The sequence below is a fragment of the Hetaerina americana genome, unplaced genomic scaffold (genome assembly GCF_022747635.1).
Source record: "Hetaerina americana unplaced genomic scaffold, ioHetAmer1.1.p SCAF_31, whole genome shotgun sequence".
In the NCBI taxonomy this organism is placed as follows: domain Eukaryota; kingdom Metazoa; phylum Arthropoda; class Insecta; order Odonata; family Calopterygidae; genus Hetaerina; species Hetaerina americana.
Window position 1 is genome coordinate 3,656,128 of NW_027286886.1, and position 16,962 is coordinate 3,673,089.

At 34.9% G+C, this 16,962-nt stretch overlaps 1 protein-coding gene across 4 annotated transcripts in view; it reads right to left on the reverse strand.

The window, feature by feature from the left end:
* Window positions 1–211: 211 nt before the first annotated feature.
* LOC139691250 (rap1 GTPase-activating protein 1-like) overlaps window positions 212–16,962 on the reverse strand; it is a 312,140-nt gene continuing 295,389 nt past the window's right edge. For all 4 annotated transcript variants that reach the window (XM_071588997.1, XM_071588994.1, XM_071588995.1 and 1 more), the window contains 4 exons: window positions 15,217–15,534; window positions 10,686–10,855; window positions 9,386–9,866; window positions 212–4,478 (listed from right to left, as the gene is read on the reverse strand). In XM_071588997.1, the coding sequence (XP_071445098.1) occupies window positions 4,296–4,478; window positions 9,386–9,866; window positions 10,686–10,855; window positions 15,217–15,534 (1,152 nt within the window). In that variant the 3' untranslated portion in view covers window positions 212–4,295. The remainder of the gene's footprint in view (window positions 4,479–9,385; window positions 9,867–10,685; window positions 10,856–15,216; window positions 15,535–16,962) is intronic.

Here is a 16,962-nt window from a genome sequence, read left to right on the forward strand (position 1 = left end):
TTGTCCATTAAGCAAAAAATATAATAAAAGTTATAATGAAAGAACTTAGTAAAATTTGTTTGAAGCAAATATCTTAATTTCATACAAATGAAGTGATTACCATTATGATCAAAATAATGATGTATATACTTCCGCAAACTATAAGATAAGACTATTAGGAAGGAGGTGCAAAACAAATAGCTTTCTTCATCAAATGTTTTTCAAATGTGAGTGTATTTTAATAATATTAGAGAAATATTGACATTCTCAGCCACAATAATAGTGAAAAATACACATGCTTTTCCCTTTGTACTTCTTCATCTATGGCAGAGAAGTTTTTTTCCAAATACACTTCAGATATAAATAAATACAATAAACACTAAATTTTAACCAAAGATGATGTGCCATCAAATTAATAACACCATATGTTACACTCAAATGTAATTAGTTCAAACTGATCGAAAGAAATAATTTTACATGAGAAACATCAAAATAGGCTTACAAAGAGTAACAAAAATCTGATAAGCCAATAATAAAATTAAATAATCAGTCACTTTCATGGACAAACTACAACAGATATATTAGACCTCTTTCTATTTTTATATACAAAACAATATTTTATTTCTAAATTTTTATCATCAGTCAATTTAGAAATGAGCATTTGTGTATTCACAAATTTGGTAGAGTAAATTGATTTCAGTATTTGAAAATCAAAAATTATTTTTAATATATCCAAGTGGAATCAAACACAAAGAAAAAAGACCATGGTAACTAAATAGTTTGCCTTTTAAACAATAACACAATTTGCATACTGTCTGACACAGCAAACTTATTATTACATTCATAAATTAAAGCAAAGCCTTTGATCCCAAGGCAATCAATAAAAGACAGAAGATCTCAATAAAATTCATTATCACTAAACATGACAAGAACTAAATTAGGTATCAATTTTTGGTTTATCTAGCACATTTTCAAAGTTGATTACCCAACATTACCATTTTCATTAGAAATAATATGCATGCTTTAATTACTCTTTCTGCTTAAAGCCTCCAGCTAACTAATAAAATTCATTCATTTTAAAACAACTTCAAAATGTCAATATACAATGTCGTGATGTAAAATATTTTGGCTCCAGAAGTGTTGGTGTGCACATGTATTTAAGCGTATTTATTCTGTGCCTCTAAAATACTTAATATACTGATTTACTTGCCTAAAATTCCATAATTATGCTCCAATTATGGATTTCAAATATACATGAATAAGCCATTGTAGGCTACCATAATAACTGATCAAGTTGGTACATATTTCAATTATTTCTTTTGCTTGTAAAACACTTATGCAATAATAAGTTCCAAGACTTCTCTTTTCAAGAAACAACAAATACCAATAGCCATTGAATGCCAACCAGAGAAATAATTATGAGCATATTTTTTGAAAAATATTAAAAACCTTGGTTAAATAATGTTTAGCATAAGCAGTACGCCATAATGAATGAACATATTAGATATCGCAATGATATATATTTCTGTGATAATTATTAGATAGGTATACCAGAATCTTAACATCAAGTTAAGAAGCTGAAAGGAGCAAAATAGATGTTTCATACCGCTTATATTCTTCCGGTAAGTAACTAGAAAACTCAATTCCACTGGGGGCAAATATGAAACATAATTTAGTGTCATTTCAAATCATTCCAGGTTACATGTAAGTGAATGTTTGTTAAGCAGGAATGAAGTATAATATAACTAAGTTAAATTTGTAGCATATTACATTTCAAGGTTGATTTAATATATCAAAATAAAAGGTATAATCAGTTAGCTCTACACTTGAAAAGAATAAAATAAAATGAATGCAACAACAAAAATTTGACTAGGAGAAATAAATTAGGGGTTGTGGTTTGTGGTAGAACAGAAAAATGTTTCCTGGCTGTTTAAGTTCACTGTTTCATTTTCATAAGGTTATGAAAAACTACCTTCTTCAATGGTGTATTACCCTGTTTAATACAACATGAGCATATGGTGTTAGAACTGCAACCAAGAACAATATACATGATGTTAAATAACCTCTAATTGAAACAAAGTCCTGCACTGGCAACAGAATTGAACAGGGGCTTAAAATGGAAGTAGTGTTCTGATCGCATGCTAATAAAGACTTTTGAAATAAGTTTGAGAATAAATAAATGTTTCATTCACATACTCTGTGAAATAATTAAAATACCTTACAATTTTCAATTCACTGGTGGAAAATCATGAGGTTTTGGATGCCTGTGTGACTAGTGTAATTTGTAAAAAGTAGACAGGGTAGTGGTAATAGCATCAACTACTTCACCTCTCCTCCATTTATGACATTCTCATCTTATCCCTTTTATATGGTCTGAAAAATGGTAACCAAATGGAAAGTGTCCTTTAAACTGTAAATTATAATGTGCTGTCACAGAAAGCTATCATTCATACTGGCAAACAGGAATGAGAAAAACAAACCACCATGCTATTGTTTGACAAACCACCATGCTATTCATTAGCACCATCTTCTAGAGTTATTAAATGCATGGAAAATCCAGAATGCCCTCAGGTTGTTGTTCATTTGAAAGAAAACTATTTCATGGCAATAAGCTGGGCATGGATAATCAGAGTTAACATATGAGTGGCTTTTTCAGAAAATATATATAACCATATTTGGTTTATAGGCCATCACAATTGATACACTCACAATGCAGATACCAATTGATAGGATTTTTTTGTAAAATTTCCATCTTTCTGCAGGCACAATTTATTTACCCAAATCGCTAACCTTTAAAGATTTCACTACCTAGCCTACTTCACTAAGCCCGGCCACACTAAACAAAAGACTTCTTTCAATTTGCATTTATATGATATACTATTGATGATCTAAAATGCTTGTGACAAGCCCATAAGCATTGCCAAAAAATATGCAAATACAATTTGTATCATCATTGTTAAAACATAATTGAAATCTCTCCCTCTCTCAATTTTTATTGATGTTTTAGTGATTAGATTATTACCAACCAAATGAAATTAAATTGATAACTTTTGATTTATTTGTTGCATTTTAAAATTTTGAAATTTTTAAGCGGGTACTGATCCCTTGGAATTATATAGGTATATGCATATATTATGTACCCTAGTTGTTCACTGGAATAATGTGTGTGACAATTATCTCACCAGCAAGATGAGAGTATTCATTGTGTGTTAAGTCATCTAGATACATTGAATTTTTGTGCCATCCATTTTGTGCCTACATTGTAAAATACAATGGTTCTAGTATCAAAACTCCCTAAATTTAAAACAAACAAAAGTCTACTACAAAAGGAATGCCGTACAACTGGGCCAAACATAAATAACTTACTCTGAAGCAAAAATTTTATACATAACTGCATTTCCTTTCAAATACTATGACATTTAGTTGCTGCCAAACTATGGTATGGCTATTGAAAAGTATCTCGAGTTCATTTCTAAATCTGATAAGATTTGACAATATGATGTGCAATTCTATACGTTGTGATCTAGACAAATATCCAACAGAAATTTAAAGTCAGGTCATCATTAATGAACACTAATGTAAAGGAGGCTTGAAACACTAGAGGAACCATTGAATTCTCAAACACATATAAGTCATCATACACAGAGTGGAGCTTGCAGAAGGATTTGATGTGTTTCGCTCCTACAATTGAAAAGTGATGGTTATCTAAACACCTTGAGAGCAGTAATTTATGTTGACGTTAGATTTTAAACTAAATATATAATTTAAAGTAGAGGAAACATTCACATAATTTACCAAGCAGAAGGTTTTGGGTGAGATCATAACAGTTATTAAAATGTCAGATACTCCAAATACAGAATTTTCTAGAATTACCTGTGCATTACATACAGACTAATGCAAACAAAAAGGAGTTATTTTAATTAATATCACTTGACCCTAGCTTAGGAATCAACCCTGAGAGACTGAAATATGCAAACAATAAACAAATGAGTTCCAAAAATGCAGTCTACACAATTCGGAAATCATAGTTTAACACCTTCCATTCATATCATTTCACAAACTTATACTTTAGAAAGCACTTTAAACTCTTTGGCAATCCTATTTGGATTGTAGGCAAATGCCAAACACTCCTATGCCACCATTAAAAAAATGGAGAGCAGAAGTCTAAGGAATGCATTTCAAAAATATGCTATTTATAATTCTCTTTCATTGGAATTTCAAGAAAAAGAGCACTCCAGGCAAAAAACTCATTGCAACCCGTGGAATACAAGGTAAATAGCTCTAATAATGCAGTTCAGTAAATTCTAATTTTTATTTCACACTGGAGACCCTTCTCCATTAAATCCTGCCTCACTGGAAACTGGCAGGATACCAACACCAGCACCTCCATATTCCTTCAATATACATCTTAGGCGGTAAATTTCCTTTGTTGCTGATGCCAGACCAGAAGAAAGTTCAAGCTCCTTTTCACGAAGTTGTTTCAAATCACGCTGACAAGTCTGAAAGAAATGAATTTAATTTAGTGATATTGATATACGCTGAAGATTTGAATAATTTTACTAACTCAGCAAAGAAGAATTTGATCAACACCCTCATTCCTTAATGGATCAACAATGGCTTCCACTCTCATTGTCAGCATCATTCTTTGGGCTTTGGATACTTTTTGAGAGAGGTGGCGACATAAGGGAGGCACCTGGCCATCCTTTACATTGCAACAAGTACATTTACCAAGTATATGATGTCACATTAGCCTCACAGATGTCATATAAGAAGAGTAGTCTAGAATAGAGAGGGAGAAAGTATGCACAGCATGCACAAAGAAGACATCAGGACCAATTGTTGATAGGGGCGAGTCCAAGTTTAGAATTACCAATAAATGGGAGTGCATTTTGTAAGCTTAGCAGATGTAAACAAGCTCACCTACTTGGATACATGAGGGTAAACAGACTACCCTTCCTCTCTCACACTGCATACACCTCCCCCTAGAGATTGATGTTTGCTCCAGTCTCCCCTCCAAATAAACATTACCCTCTATGTATCAGATGGAGTATATATACCCATCTGTACCGAAAGAAGGCTTAGCGCAAATGGACTTTACACATAACTGATTAAATCGGGGATCAAGATGATGCAGGGGCTGACGTACTGGCTTCCCACCCAGAGGGCCCGGGTTCAAATCTCGGCGGTGTTGAATATTTTTCAGAGGTATCTCGATCCCTACTTGAGGTGCTTTGTGGAGGGCACTTTGAGTGAGTACGCTGTCTGTCGGATGGGATGCTAAGCTGTGGACCCCTTGGCGCCTTCCCTAAAGAGTAGGCTAATGTCAATGCCGGGTTTCTCTCCACCCTTCATCCTTTCCTGTCCATCCCCTATGGTGCAAATGACCTCAGCTGTCGGTCGCCTCCCCTAAATACTACCACTACTACTGATTAAATCACCAATATTCTTCTGCCCTGACATATTTTAGCCTGATCTTTGAAAATACCATACTTCAAGAGACATAAAAAAGCAGACTGGCATGGCAGATAAAATATCAAAAGTTTTATTAATCATCTTGCCCCACTGATTTTGCTCCCTGAAAATTTTTGGTGCGTGATTAACTTTTACACTTCATGTGCCTGAGACATATAAGAGTATGCCTTAAGGGTACCACCACAACATCTTAATATAACATTAAGCGATTTTCAACATTCATGTCTCGGAAAAGACTTCCAGGAAAGGACTGACATGAAGGCTTTTGAGAGCAAGGCGGTGATAATTTTTGAATACATCAAGCTACCTTAAAAATGCTATTTATATGAACAAAACACAGACCATACTTTTCATATCATTATCATTGTACATGTTGTATATCGCATATCAACTATACTTATTTCTGGCACCAAATATTGACCCTATACATAGCTTATGGATTAATTTGTAGCATTTATGAGATAGGAATTTGGTCGGAACCCTCTGTTAGATTGGAATTAGTTCCTATTTCAAAAAAGGTAAGGTTATAACATGTGAGAACTACAGAACAGGGATTACTTAGGAGATGATCAGTTTGGGTTTTGGATGAGGAGAGGCAAGCGTAATGCCACTGCAGTAATGGGATCACTAACACAGAGGAACATGGAATACAATCAGGATGTATTTGCCTGTTTTGTAGATTTTGTAAAGGCATTCGATAGAGTGAATTGGGAAATAATTATGAATTTATTGTAGAAAATAAGAGTAGATTATAGGATAGAAGACCATTCCACAACCTATACATGTCTCAAACTACTCAGGGACAAGTGGGGGATGGAGAGTCCAGATGGACAGTTTTGGGAAGAGGAAGAAGATGGGGTTGTCCATTATTACCTGTGCTGTTCAATGCATATGAGGAGGAAATAGTTAAAGATGCAATGGAAGAACTGGACACAGGATTAAAAACCAGTGGACAATGCACAAAATCAGTTAGGCTTGCTGATGACCGAGCTCTAGTTAGTCAGTCAGCCAAGAGGTTATAAGCATTGCTGAGTTAATTGGAAATTCAGTGCGATAGATATGGGATGAGAATAAATGTAAATAATAAAATATGCCATTTTCCAGCTAGAGAAAGGCCAAGGTTAACATTAAAATAGGAGGGCAAAAACTAGAGCAGGTGAAACAGTTTACGTTTCTCGAAAGTGTTTTGGACCAAAATGGTCAAAGTAGTAGGGACGTAAGGAGAATTGTAATATAAGAGGCATTCAGAAGGAGGAGGGAGTTGATGACAGGCACTTTGAATATAGATGTTAAGAAAAGGCTCCTTAAAACTTTGACATAAATTGTAGTTTTGTACGGGGCACAAACATGGCCGTTAAGAATTGGCTGGTTAAATCTTTGATATAAATTGTAGTTATGTACGGTGCGGTGACATGGTCACTGAAGCAGGATAATAGGCATAAATTGGAGGCCTTTGAAACTTGGATGTGGAGAAAGATGGAAACCGTGAAGTGGACAGAGAGAAAAACAAATGAGGAACTGATAGGCCTGGTGGAGGAGGAGAGGGGATTATTGGGAGAAATCATTATGAGACAGGAAAATTGGATGCAGAGAATATTGATTGGTAATGGGATGTTGAAGACTCTGATTGAGGGGAGAATGTTAGGCAACCAAGGAAGGAGCAGGAATGGGATAGGGATGTTTGATGGAATGAAGTGAGAAAGAAGGTATACAAAGTTGAAGAGCGGCTTGTTGAAGAGTAGGATGTTGGGTTGTGTTTTGTTAGGATAGACAAGATAATTGCATGGTGGCTAGTGTCCATCCAAAACCAACATTAACCGGTATTTACCTATAATTAGAATAATGCTGACTATTTTTTTCACATCATTTACCTAGATCATCCAAACTGCATTATGACAATATCACCCAACTTTCCATTGGCAATGCCATCATTTGCTTAAAATATACTATTGCCATGGCCATTATATGAAGACTTCTGTAGTCCCTTTTTGAGTCCCTGGCATCCGCGCCCCCCTGAGTCTCATGGCATCTCTCCCTCTCAAGCTCTTCCCATCTTAACATTCTTGAACCCTTTCCCAGCTCCCCCATATCTCTATCATATCCCTTGAGGGGTGGAGGATGCAACAGTCCAAGGCAGCCATGGAGCATTATAGGAAGGATGATGGGGCAGGGATGGATGGAAATGAGAGAGATGGTGTCCCACCCACTGCCCACCCCTTCTCCTTGTCTGACACAGCTAACACAAAGTCATGGAGAGAGTACACTGGACTATGGGGTCATCTGCCCACACCGATCCCACATCTCTCTTTTACTTGCAAGATTTCTAGGTGGGGAGACCTGTTGCATTCACTCTAATTTCCCCATATTGTATGAGTTGGAACAAGGCTCAGAGGTTCATGGTTTCAATAGTGTGACTGAGCAAAGATTATCAGCTGAACCAGTGAGGAGTATATAAAACCAGTGGGAGATGATGCAAGAGAGTAATGTGAAGGTTGTACCATGTCTTATGTATTAGTTGTGTATGAGGGTATTCATGAGGTTAGGCAAGCAATGTCAGCCTCTAGATGCACAATATGTTAATTACACTTTGATAGAACAGGAATAGGAAAAATTGCTTACTGACATATGAAGTGCTCAGATTTGTCAATTACAGAAACTATAAGGCCAAAAAATTGCATCAAATGAGAGTTACATGAAGCTGGTGATCCGAGCCAATTTCACACTCAGTGCTGAAGAGTAAAAGGGGTGAAAAATTGCATAAACCAGTTTATTGACCACCCATTACCAGGTGCATATCACTTGACAGTTTGAAAGACATCATCACAAAATTTTGAAAGAAGTAGTTTTGTGACTTCACAAGAACTAACAAGAACTTAAGAGAATCAGGCAAGAGTTTGTGGAAATTATGGAGGATTTACTAGAGTTCCAGTAAAGCTCTACAGTTATTACTCAAGGCAAGGTGTGACACAGTCACAAAATGTCATACTTGGTACTTGTAATATATATTTACCCATATTTCATTTAACTCGCCTAAAAATGCTATTCTCGGTTAAAATGCATTACTCCATCATGATGCAGGAACATATGATGGTAGATAGTTGACAATTCATGGAGCAATGTGTAACATATGGAAAGGGATGGATTTGAAGGACGGAAATGTGAGGGGGTATATGGAAACTTGTATGTGCTATCATTTGAGCTGGCTGTTATTGGCCTCTCAGAGAAAAGATCTTTGGAACTTTTGCTTCTGAAATGCCCATTCATGGGCATTGAAGCAAAAGAATGCAAAAAGCAAAACGTTTTTTCACTATGAATGTTTAAGTGGTAAAAGGCATCAATGACAGATTAACCATTTTCACCTCCACTCTACAAAGCCCATCCTTTAATTCAAATTGGAATAAAATTGATCTTTCCAAAAATAACCACAGTTATCAACCTTAATGTCAGTTGGTTAGATGTGGGTAGAGCTCACCTAGAACTAAGCCCAATGACATATGAAATTCATACATCAGGGTATGGGGTTCAACATAGTATAATATAAACCATATTCAAAATATTTTCCAAAATATCTAATAGTAGCCAATAGCCAATACTGCTTTTTCTGTTTGCTCTCTTGACTGATAATACCCTATGCCAAATGCATTTTCTATATTTTTGAGTAGACAGTATCATATATTAACTATATCCAGTATCTTCATAACATATATTAATGATTGGACTCTATTATTCCAATCATAGAGTCCTACTTTTGAATAAAATCTTCCCAGTTTATTAAAAAGCTATTTCTTGAATCCATTCCTTAACTTTTTTAGAGTTTGTCAAACATTAAGGTTTAATACATCTCCTTGATGTATCTTGTTCTTAAATTGATATCAGCATTACAGTGAAGAAAATAATTCAAAGCTTAAGCTACCACACAAAATATTTTACTCACCACATTTTGTCGGAGTAAATCTAACTTATCACATTTAAGCTTGCTGACGTGCTCCCGCAAGCCATTGATGATCGATTGCTGCTGACGATCTCCATTGAACCTAAGGTCATCTGAGCCATCACCACCAACATCCCCATCATCTAACCCCATGAGCCTCCGATGGTTATGATGGCCATCACATGTCCCTTGAAATCCCTCCTCTCCCCTCAATCCAGTCGACACATCCACACCACCACCATCCACAACGCCCTCACGCTCCTCCGAACAGTACTTGCAGGATGATGATGCATTCTTTGGTGGGATGTCAGCAGAGGACAAGCTCTCCAAACCTGTATCACTGTCACCCCCTCCACTTGTTGTTCCTCCAGTGCCACCAACTTCCACCACTGAAATCCCTGACCTGTGACGGCATACCCCTACAACATTCCCTTCCATCTCAATACTGTTTAATGATGAATCATCGCTTTCTGACAGAGCAACCCTGCAAAGAGAGGAAAAGTAATGGTATTACTTTTTTATGCAAAGCAATGAAAATAAGAAAAATTCAATCAATTCTTCTCTGTTTTCTCACAATATTGGAGATATTGTCACTATGCTCATTCTAAACTGAGTTTCATTGTGTTTATTATGCTCAATAATAATTTCAAACTTAATAACACTAGCATAATTAATGCAAATATGATATTATTGTAATCCAGATGTAGAATGACACCCCTGAAAGTGTATTCTATAACTCATCACTGGTGATGAGGTACAATCAGTTATATCACTTCCCTTCCATTACCCTTTTTGCAAATAAGAATGTCACCTTTCAGTGAAACAAACAATATCAGTAGGATGACCAGAAATTCTGGGGATGAAATGAAAAAAAAACCTTGAAATTCTTCATTGCAATTAGAGAATCACTACAACAGGCATACACTTCAGTGATCCTGATGCCAAGGAAAGAACGCAACAGCAATTCTCTATGGGCTTTGTTTTAAGGAATATGGGCCAATGTGTAACAATATATTGTTCTGAATTATGTCCATAGTATGAAGGAAAACTTATTTTTCTTGCAACTTCAAAATGAAATAAAATAATTGAGAGGTCACAACACACATTCCTGATTTAAAATTTAACTTTGTGGTGAATTTAATGTTCTTGAGCTTTGACTGTTAAGGCTGCCTCTCTTATAACCCTTGCAGAACCTTCCAACATATGGATATTAAAAAACAAGTTATATTCAGAGTGAATTTATTGATCCTACTACAAAAGCTACTCCACATCTCTGAGGATACACCCAGAACTAAAAACATACCTTTGCTGCTGGGTCTGAAATGCATGACCCCCTCCAAAATGGCTACTATGATGATGATGTGTAGGTATGTCTGGACTAGAAACAGGTGACGAAGGATTACTGCCCCATCGACCATCCTTCTCATCTCCACTCTTTCTTCGGTTTACTACGGTGCCATTCCTTGAGCCAGTCTGCGAAAGAAACATTGAAACAAGTCCTTCATGAAATTATTCTCTCATTTAAAAAAATGCATTAAAACCTGCCATTTTTTTGGCATTCACTCATCTGCACTTTCTGTTGCAATGATTGTTGACATATGTAAATGATGAAAAGTTCCGTAGTAGAAGGGACTATTTACTATAAATATTGCTCCAATAAAGATGATTCACTATTATTATCTACCATTTACTAATTTTGCCCCTATCAACACTTCTGTCTCAATAGCCACAAGTTAAATATTGCGGTATGAGGCTTTATTGGACCAATTTTAGCATGAATGGTAGTAATTAGGGGCCACTTAACACATTTCATCCGAAGTGTGATATTTCCAGCCAGTTCAAGAGTACTATATTTATATTAGTACATTGGTAAGGGTGGATATGATACATTAAATTCATGGTAATTTTTTTGCAAAACAAATGTAAAATGACACCTATTTACCAGCAGTACTTTTCATTCAGTATGGGAATAATTAAACTCTTCAGCAAAAATACAGTCAATGGCAAGGATAGAAAATGTTTAATCTTTTAAGTGACTATTAATGTACCTGTACATTTGGATTACCTAAGTAATCCAAAAGTACAGGCAGGTACCGAGCATTGAAAGTCATTCAATTTAGAATACAGAACTGATAGAATGAGTGAAATTTCTGAACAATATAATATGAGTTATGCTAAAAAAAAAGGCTAGAAGACAAAAAGCTATACCGGTAAGTCCATTCAGGACAGAATTCAGATACCCCAGATCTAATTTAAAAATATCTTTGAAAAGAAAAGTTGAATTGCTAACACCTTTCAGAAATAAAATTAACAAATTATTTTCCATTTCCCTTCATCATATGGCATTGACAGAGGATGTACTAATGCAGCTGAGAAGCATATGGTCAATAATCAATAAAACCATCAAAAAATCAAAACGTGCTTCGTGTTACATAACCACATTGTGGAAGACAGCCGATGTATGTTTCGTGAACATACACATATCACAATGGGACAGTATCAAGAGTTTCAACTAATAAATATCTGCCAAACCTATTAATGTGTCCTAATTCTATTAAATTAAAAAAATAATAATTAAAGAAATAATTAATTAAAAAAATTTAAGTGCATTTTGAATGCCTATTTAAACAATAACTGCATTAGGATTTTAAAATATTACTTTTGGACTATCTTCTAATGATTTCAATATCATGGGACAAAAAAGTGAAATTCGCTCAGTGCTGGGATATATCCATTTCTCTGTGGTTTATCATGTCTTTTATATGGTAGGCAGTAATATCAGAGGAAAATTATTTTAGTTTTTATTAACGTTCCAATAAAATAAGTGTACTAATTGTGATTAGTATTAAAACATCCTGGGCATAATGCTGGTTTATTAATGCAATAAGGGCAATAAGCTTTTCATTCTTTTCATCACCGTTTGTTTTCCATCTATTTTACTAACAGTGCTGGGGCACTAGTTACATCTTTTACACCAACTCTTGCCGCACCTTCATATATCTTAAGATACTTTTGCCTTTTCTTTGATGCTTATGGTGTAGCAGCAATTGTAGGTTGATCAAGGAGAGCAGTATTATGTTTCCATGAAATTGTAAACAGCTCAGCTTTTTCTGACTACCTAACTTCTTGTGAACACACCAAGCATTCACCAACATGATACTAAAAATTAGCTCAGGTACAACTTCTTATATCACTCTATCAATTTCTTCAAAGATGAAGACATTTGGTCAGATATGTATCAGTCTGATACGTCAGACACCTTTCTTGGCAGCATTTTAACTAATAACAGTATCTGGTTTTGACGTCAACTTACTTAAAATTGTGAGTTTTGCAATTTATCATTATGAGTGCAGGTCTCTTTGTCTGTCCATTTCACAAATTTTATTCCATCTGAATTTTGTATGCTTAATGTATCACCCCATTTTTCTTTGATGTTTGCAGCTTTGGGTACAAATTTCCTGCTGGCGCATCCTGTACCACACAGCTATGTATTTTTCTCCATGAACTCTAACTTGAGGAACACTTGGGTAGAAACTGTTGATATATAATATGCAACTTTCATATAACAGTCCATTCAATAGCCTCATAACTAAGTTGTGTGAATGTCCTTCTCTGATGAATACTCCCTTTTACTAGAGTATAAAATGACATTGTGAGTGTAGCCTTTGGTTAGGCAAAGCTTGTACAGTTTGACTACATATTCATGTCATTTACTTGGCATATATTAGCAAAATATGAGATGCTCATGCCAATGAACCATGCTTTCATCAATCACTACTTCTTTTCCATGTTTCACAGGTTTTAGAAATTCTTATTTGTAACATAAAGAATGGAGCTAATCTTATGCCATGATCATCACATTATGCTAGCTTATTATCACAAAAGTGCCAAAATCTTACTATGTTAATGTTCATTGGGTCATTTTACCAATACAGATTAATTTCAGGGACACAAACAACACCCATGATTGGTAAAATACCTATAACTTTATTCTTTCTCCAAGGGTAACCGGTACCCAAAATACTAATGCTATCAGGAAGTGCCTGCTTCCTCTTTAGGAGACAGAATTATAATTTCTTCAGCATATTTGTTAGTTTCCTTTAATATACACTAGCATATCATCTGTAAAAAACAACTTATATAGCGCAAGTGGACTTGAGCAGTTATTTTCCAACATTTTGCTCCATATCTTGGCAGTATTCTAGTAAGGAAGTATGCTTGGTTACTGGATCCCACGCAGTGTTAGTCACATCTTCAGTTTCATTACTAGAATTTTATGTAACTAAACTGGAATTACTCGATTAATCAAAATTCAGAAGAATAAAGATTTTTATAAGTGCCCCTGATCCAAGCGAGCAACTTAGTTGGTTCAGATTGTCTCGAGTTCTTCTCAATAAGTTTACCAATACAAGTTGGATTCAACCGCCTATCCATCCTCAAAATCAAGAATGAAACAAATGTGTTACCCAATTTATAGTAAACAGAGCAAACTTACAGTAAAATATCTTCCAATAATTCAAGAGAGGTCATAATATTTTATATGCAACACCACATAAACCAGTCCAATATCACCAATGACTCAATGCTAGTTTCCAACAACTCAGTCCATGTTTACTTTAATAAAGGAAAGCAGTGAAAAACATTCAATCTTCAAAACTCCTCCACTGTTTGATTCCAATAATTATCTCCAGTTAGATTCTAAACTCTCTGGGCATATTATTCTGGCATATCTCAGGACCCCTAATAAACCCATTCAATATGAAATAATGCTATTATATTTCAATAAACTTCAAGTTTTCTGAGCAGGCAGATAATGCCCATAATTCCATAAAAAGTACAATCTTACCTTTTGGGTTGAATTATCCTAAAACCACGATTAGTTATATCCTGATGCTGATTTGATCAACGTGAAACAAAACTACCCAAAAGGGATGTATTGACTGATCTAATGCAATGAGAACAAGAGGAGAGGACTGTACCAAATAGAAATAATTGATACTAGACTATGAAACTTTGTAGTTACATAGTTATCAGAACACAATATAAAATTTCACTCCTGATATTTGCTGTTTTGACTGTGAGTCACTAAGAACAATACCTCAAGATTATCAATGTGTATTAATTTGGATTTGAGGGATAATCTGAAATAGTATTGGATTATGTAGGCTTGAGGATATATAGCATTCATCTGAAAGTTATGAAGCACAAATCTATCATTTTCAGTCAGTCGGTTGGGAATATGTGTTTTGGTGCAATTTGATCCCACTCAATATACTGTTGACTGGGAAAAAATGACTTTACTCGAATGTTTTTGACAAATGACTTTACTGACCATGGCTGGATCATGCTGACAGACAGTGAAATTTCAATTTCTGGATTTCATGAGTAAACCATGACTATGGGATGTATAATACTTAAATCTGTATGTAAACAATAAATTAGAATGGGGTACAATAAAAATATATGAAAAAATTTAATATTTTTCCATCATTAAAATGCTGCCAATACAAAATGTTTCAGAACCCTGCTGCCACCACAGCATAGACAGGAAATTGCACGTCAGGTTGAATGTGTTAATTATTTGACATTTTTATCCTTCAAATTATGTCAAAAATGTCATTACAATCCAAAACACCTCAAAATTTATCAAAACGATAACAATTGGACTAGGGCTATGACATTATTTTAAAAATATTGTGGGATGTGTATTTTGAAACCATGGCATAACACAGCATTGTACAACAAATTAGGATTGTTTTTAATGCCGTGTATCTATTATATAATGTTTTCATAAATGTGCACTGGAAATTCAAAAATGTCTTCTAGTTACTTACTGAAGGTGGAGTTGATGTAGACTGGCTACTCCTTCCAGTCATACTTCCAGATCTCTGTGAGCCACCACTTCCTCCCGAAGGCAAGACATTTGATTCAATACTATGATTACGTACTCTTGGTATTAACACTTTACGAACAGTGTCAATGAAACGACTTCCAGCACCTCCACTTCCGCTACCACTGCCACCAACACTACTATCACATTTAGCACCACTATTTGAATTTAATGTAACACTGCAATCCCCTCCAAGGAATTCCTGTGATTTCAGGCGAAGTTCTTCCACCAATGATGTCAAAAGGGAAGCTCGTGTCCGTAGCTGGAAGCAGAAAAAAACCAAGAGTTAGTTTTCTTCAGAATCTAATAACTTTGGATAATTAATACATTGCATTAGGAAGTAAAACCAAAAAGGCACACTACTCTACATTACTTAAGCATAAAAGTTTATTTTTTCCTGCTATTCATGTAATTTTATCAATATCTCAAGAATATCTGTTTACCTTTTTCAGACTATTATTATAAATTTCACTTAAATATCATGATGAAATCAACAGAAGATGACAGATAATGCATATCCATAGCAGATTTGGAACAAAATACAATAATATATTCTGTTTTTTTGAGATAAAAGATTATTTTCTTAATCATAGTGTTGAGGATTCATCCTGAGCTCATCTGTCAATATACATGACTATTTTTCTTTTAGCTCAGATCGGCATTAGCCTATAGTATTCTAGGTATCTAGCAAGAAAATATATCACGTTTTAGATGTTGCTTTTAGTTATTAATTAGGTTGGTATTATACCATTAGATTAATGAGGATATTATTTAGTGCCTCTGAATTCCATAAGTTCCCCTACACCACAGATTTTGAGGCTATATTATTTTCTCACTTGACTATTACATAAGAAAATTTGGATGTGTGTGAGCAATTTTTATGAAGTAGCAGGTAATAGTAATGTAGAAATGAGTGAAAATAGGTTGGGAATCCATTGCATCAATTAAAGTCATAGATGTTCTACCGATAGTTAGTCAGTTAGATAAGGGATTGCAATCATTGTATTAGTTAAGAGTGTGCTATCAAATCAGAATGATAAGTATGACATGAGAATCTATACAAAAAACAAAGATTATGCAGTTTTTGAGAAAAAAAGCTAAGTAAAATGTAAACAATGTAAAGGATAAACTAGAGCAGGTGGAACAGTTAACCATTTCTCAGCAGTGTATTGGACCAAGATGGTCAAAGTTATAGGGACATCAGAAGATGAATTGAATTAAGTAAAGAAGCTATGACAAAGATAAGGGAATATATGGGCAGAGATGCTGGGTAAGAATGTTAAGAAAAGATTATTGAAAACTTTGATATAAAGTGTGGTTCTGTACTGTGTGCAAACTTGGGTCATTGAAGCAAGATAGAGTGGAGTGGAGGCTTTTGAGATGTTTGCTTGGGAAAGCATGCAAAGGTAACATAAATAGAGAGAAAAACAAATTAAGTACTTAACAATGGTGGGGAAAGAGGGGAGACTGTTGGAATAAATCCAAAAGAGCTAATGACTTTTCCTGCCTCCTTAGGATCTAGGGATCCAGACCATTTGACAGGTGATAGGGTGAAGACTGTAATAGAGGGGAGGAAGAGTAAGCAAGGTTGGTAGAGGAAAAGGATAGGCATATTGGATGGAATTGAAGGAGATAAAATGTATGCAGCATTGAAGAAGGGTTTATTGTATTATGGGATCTCAGGTTATAC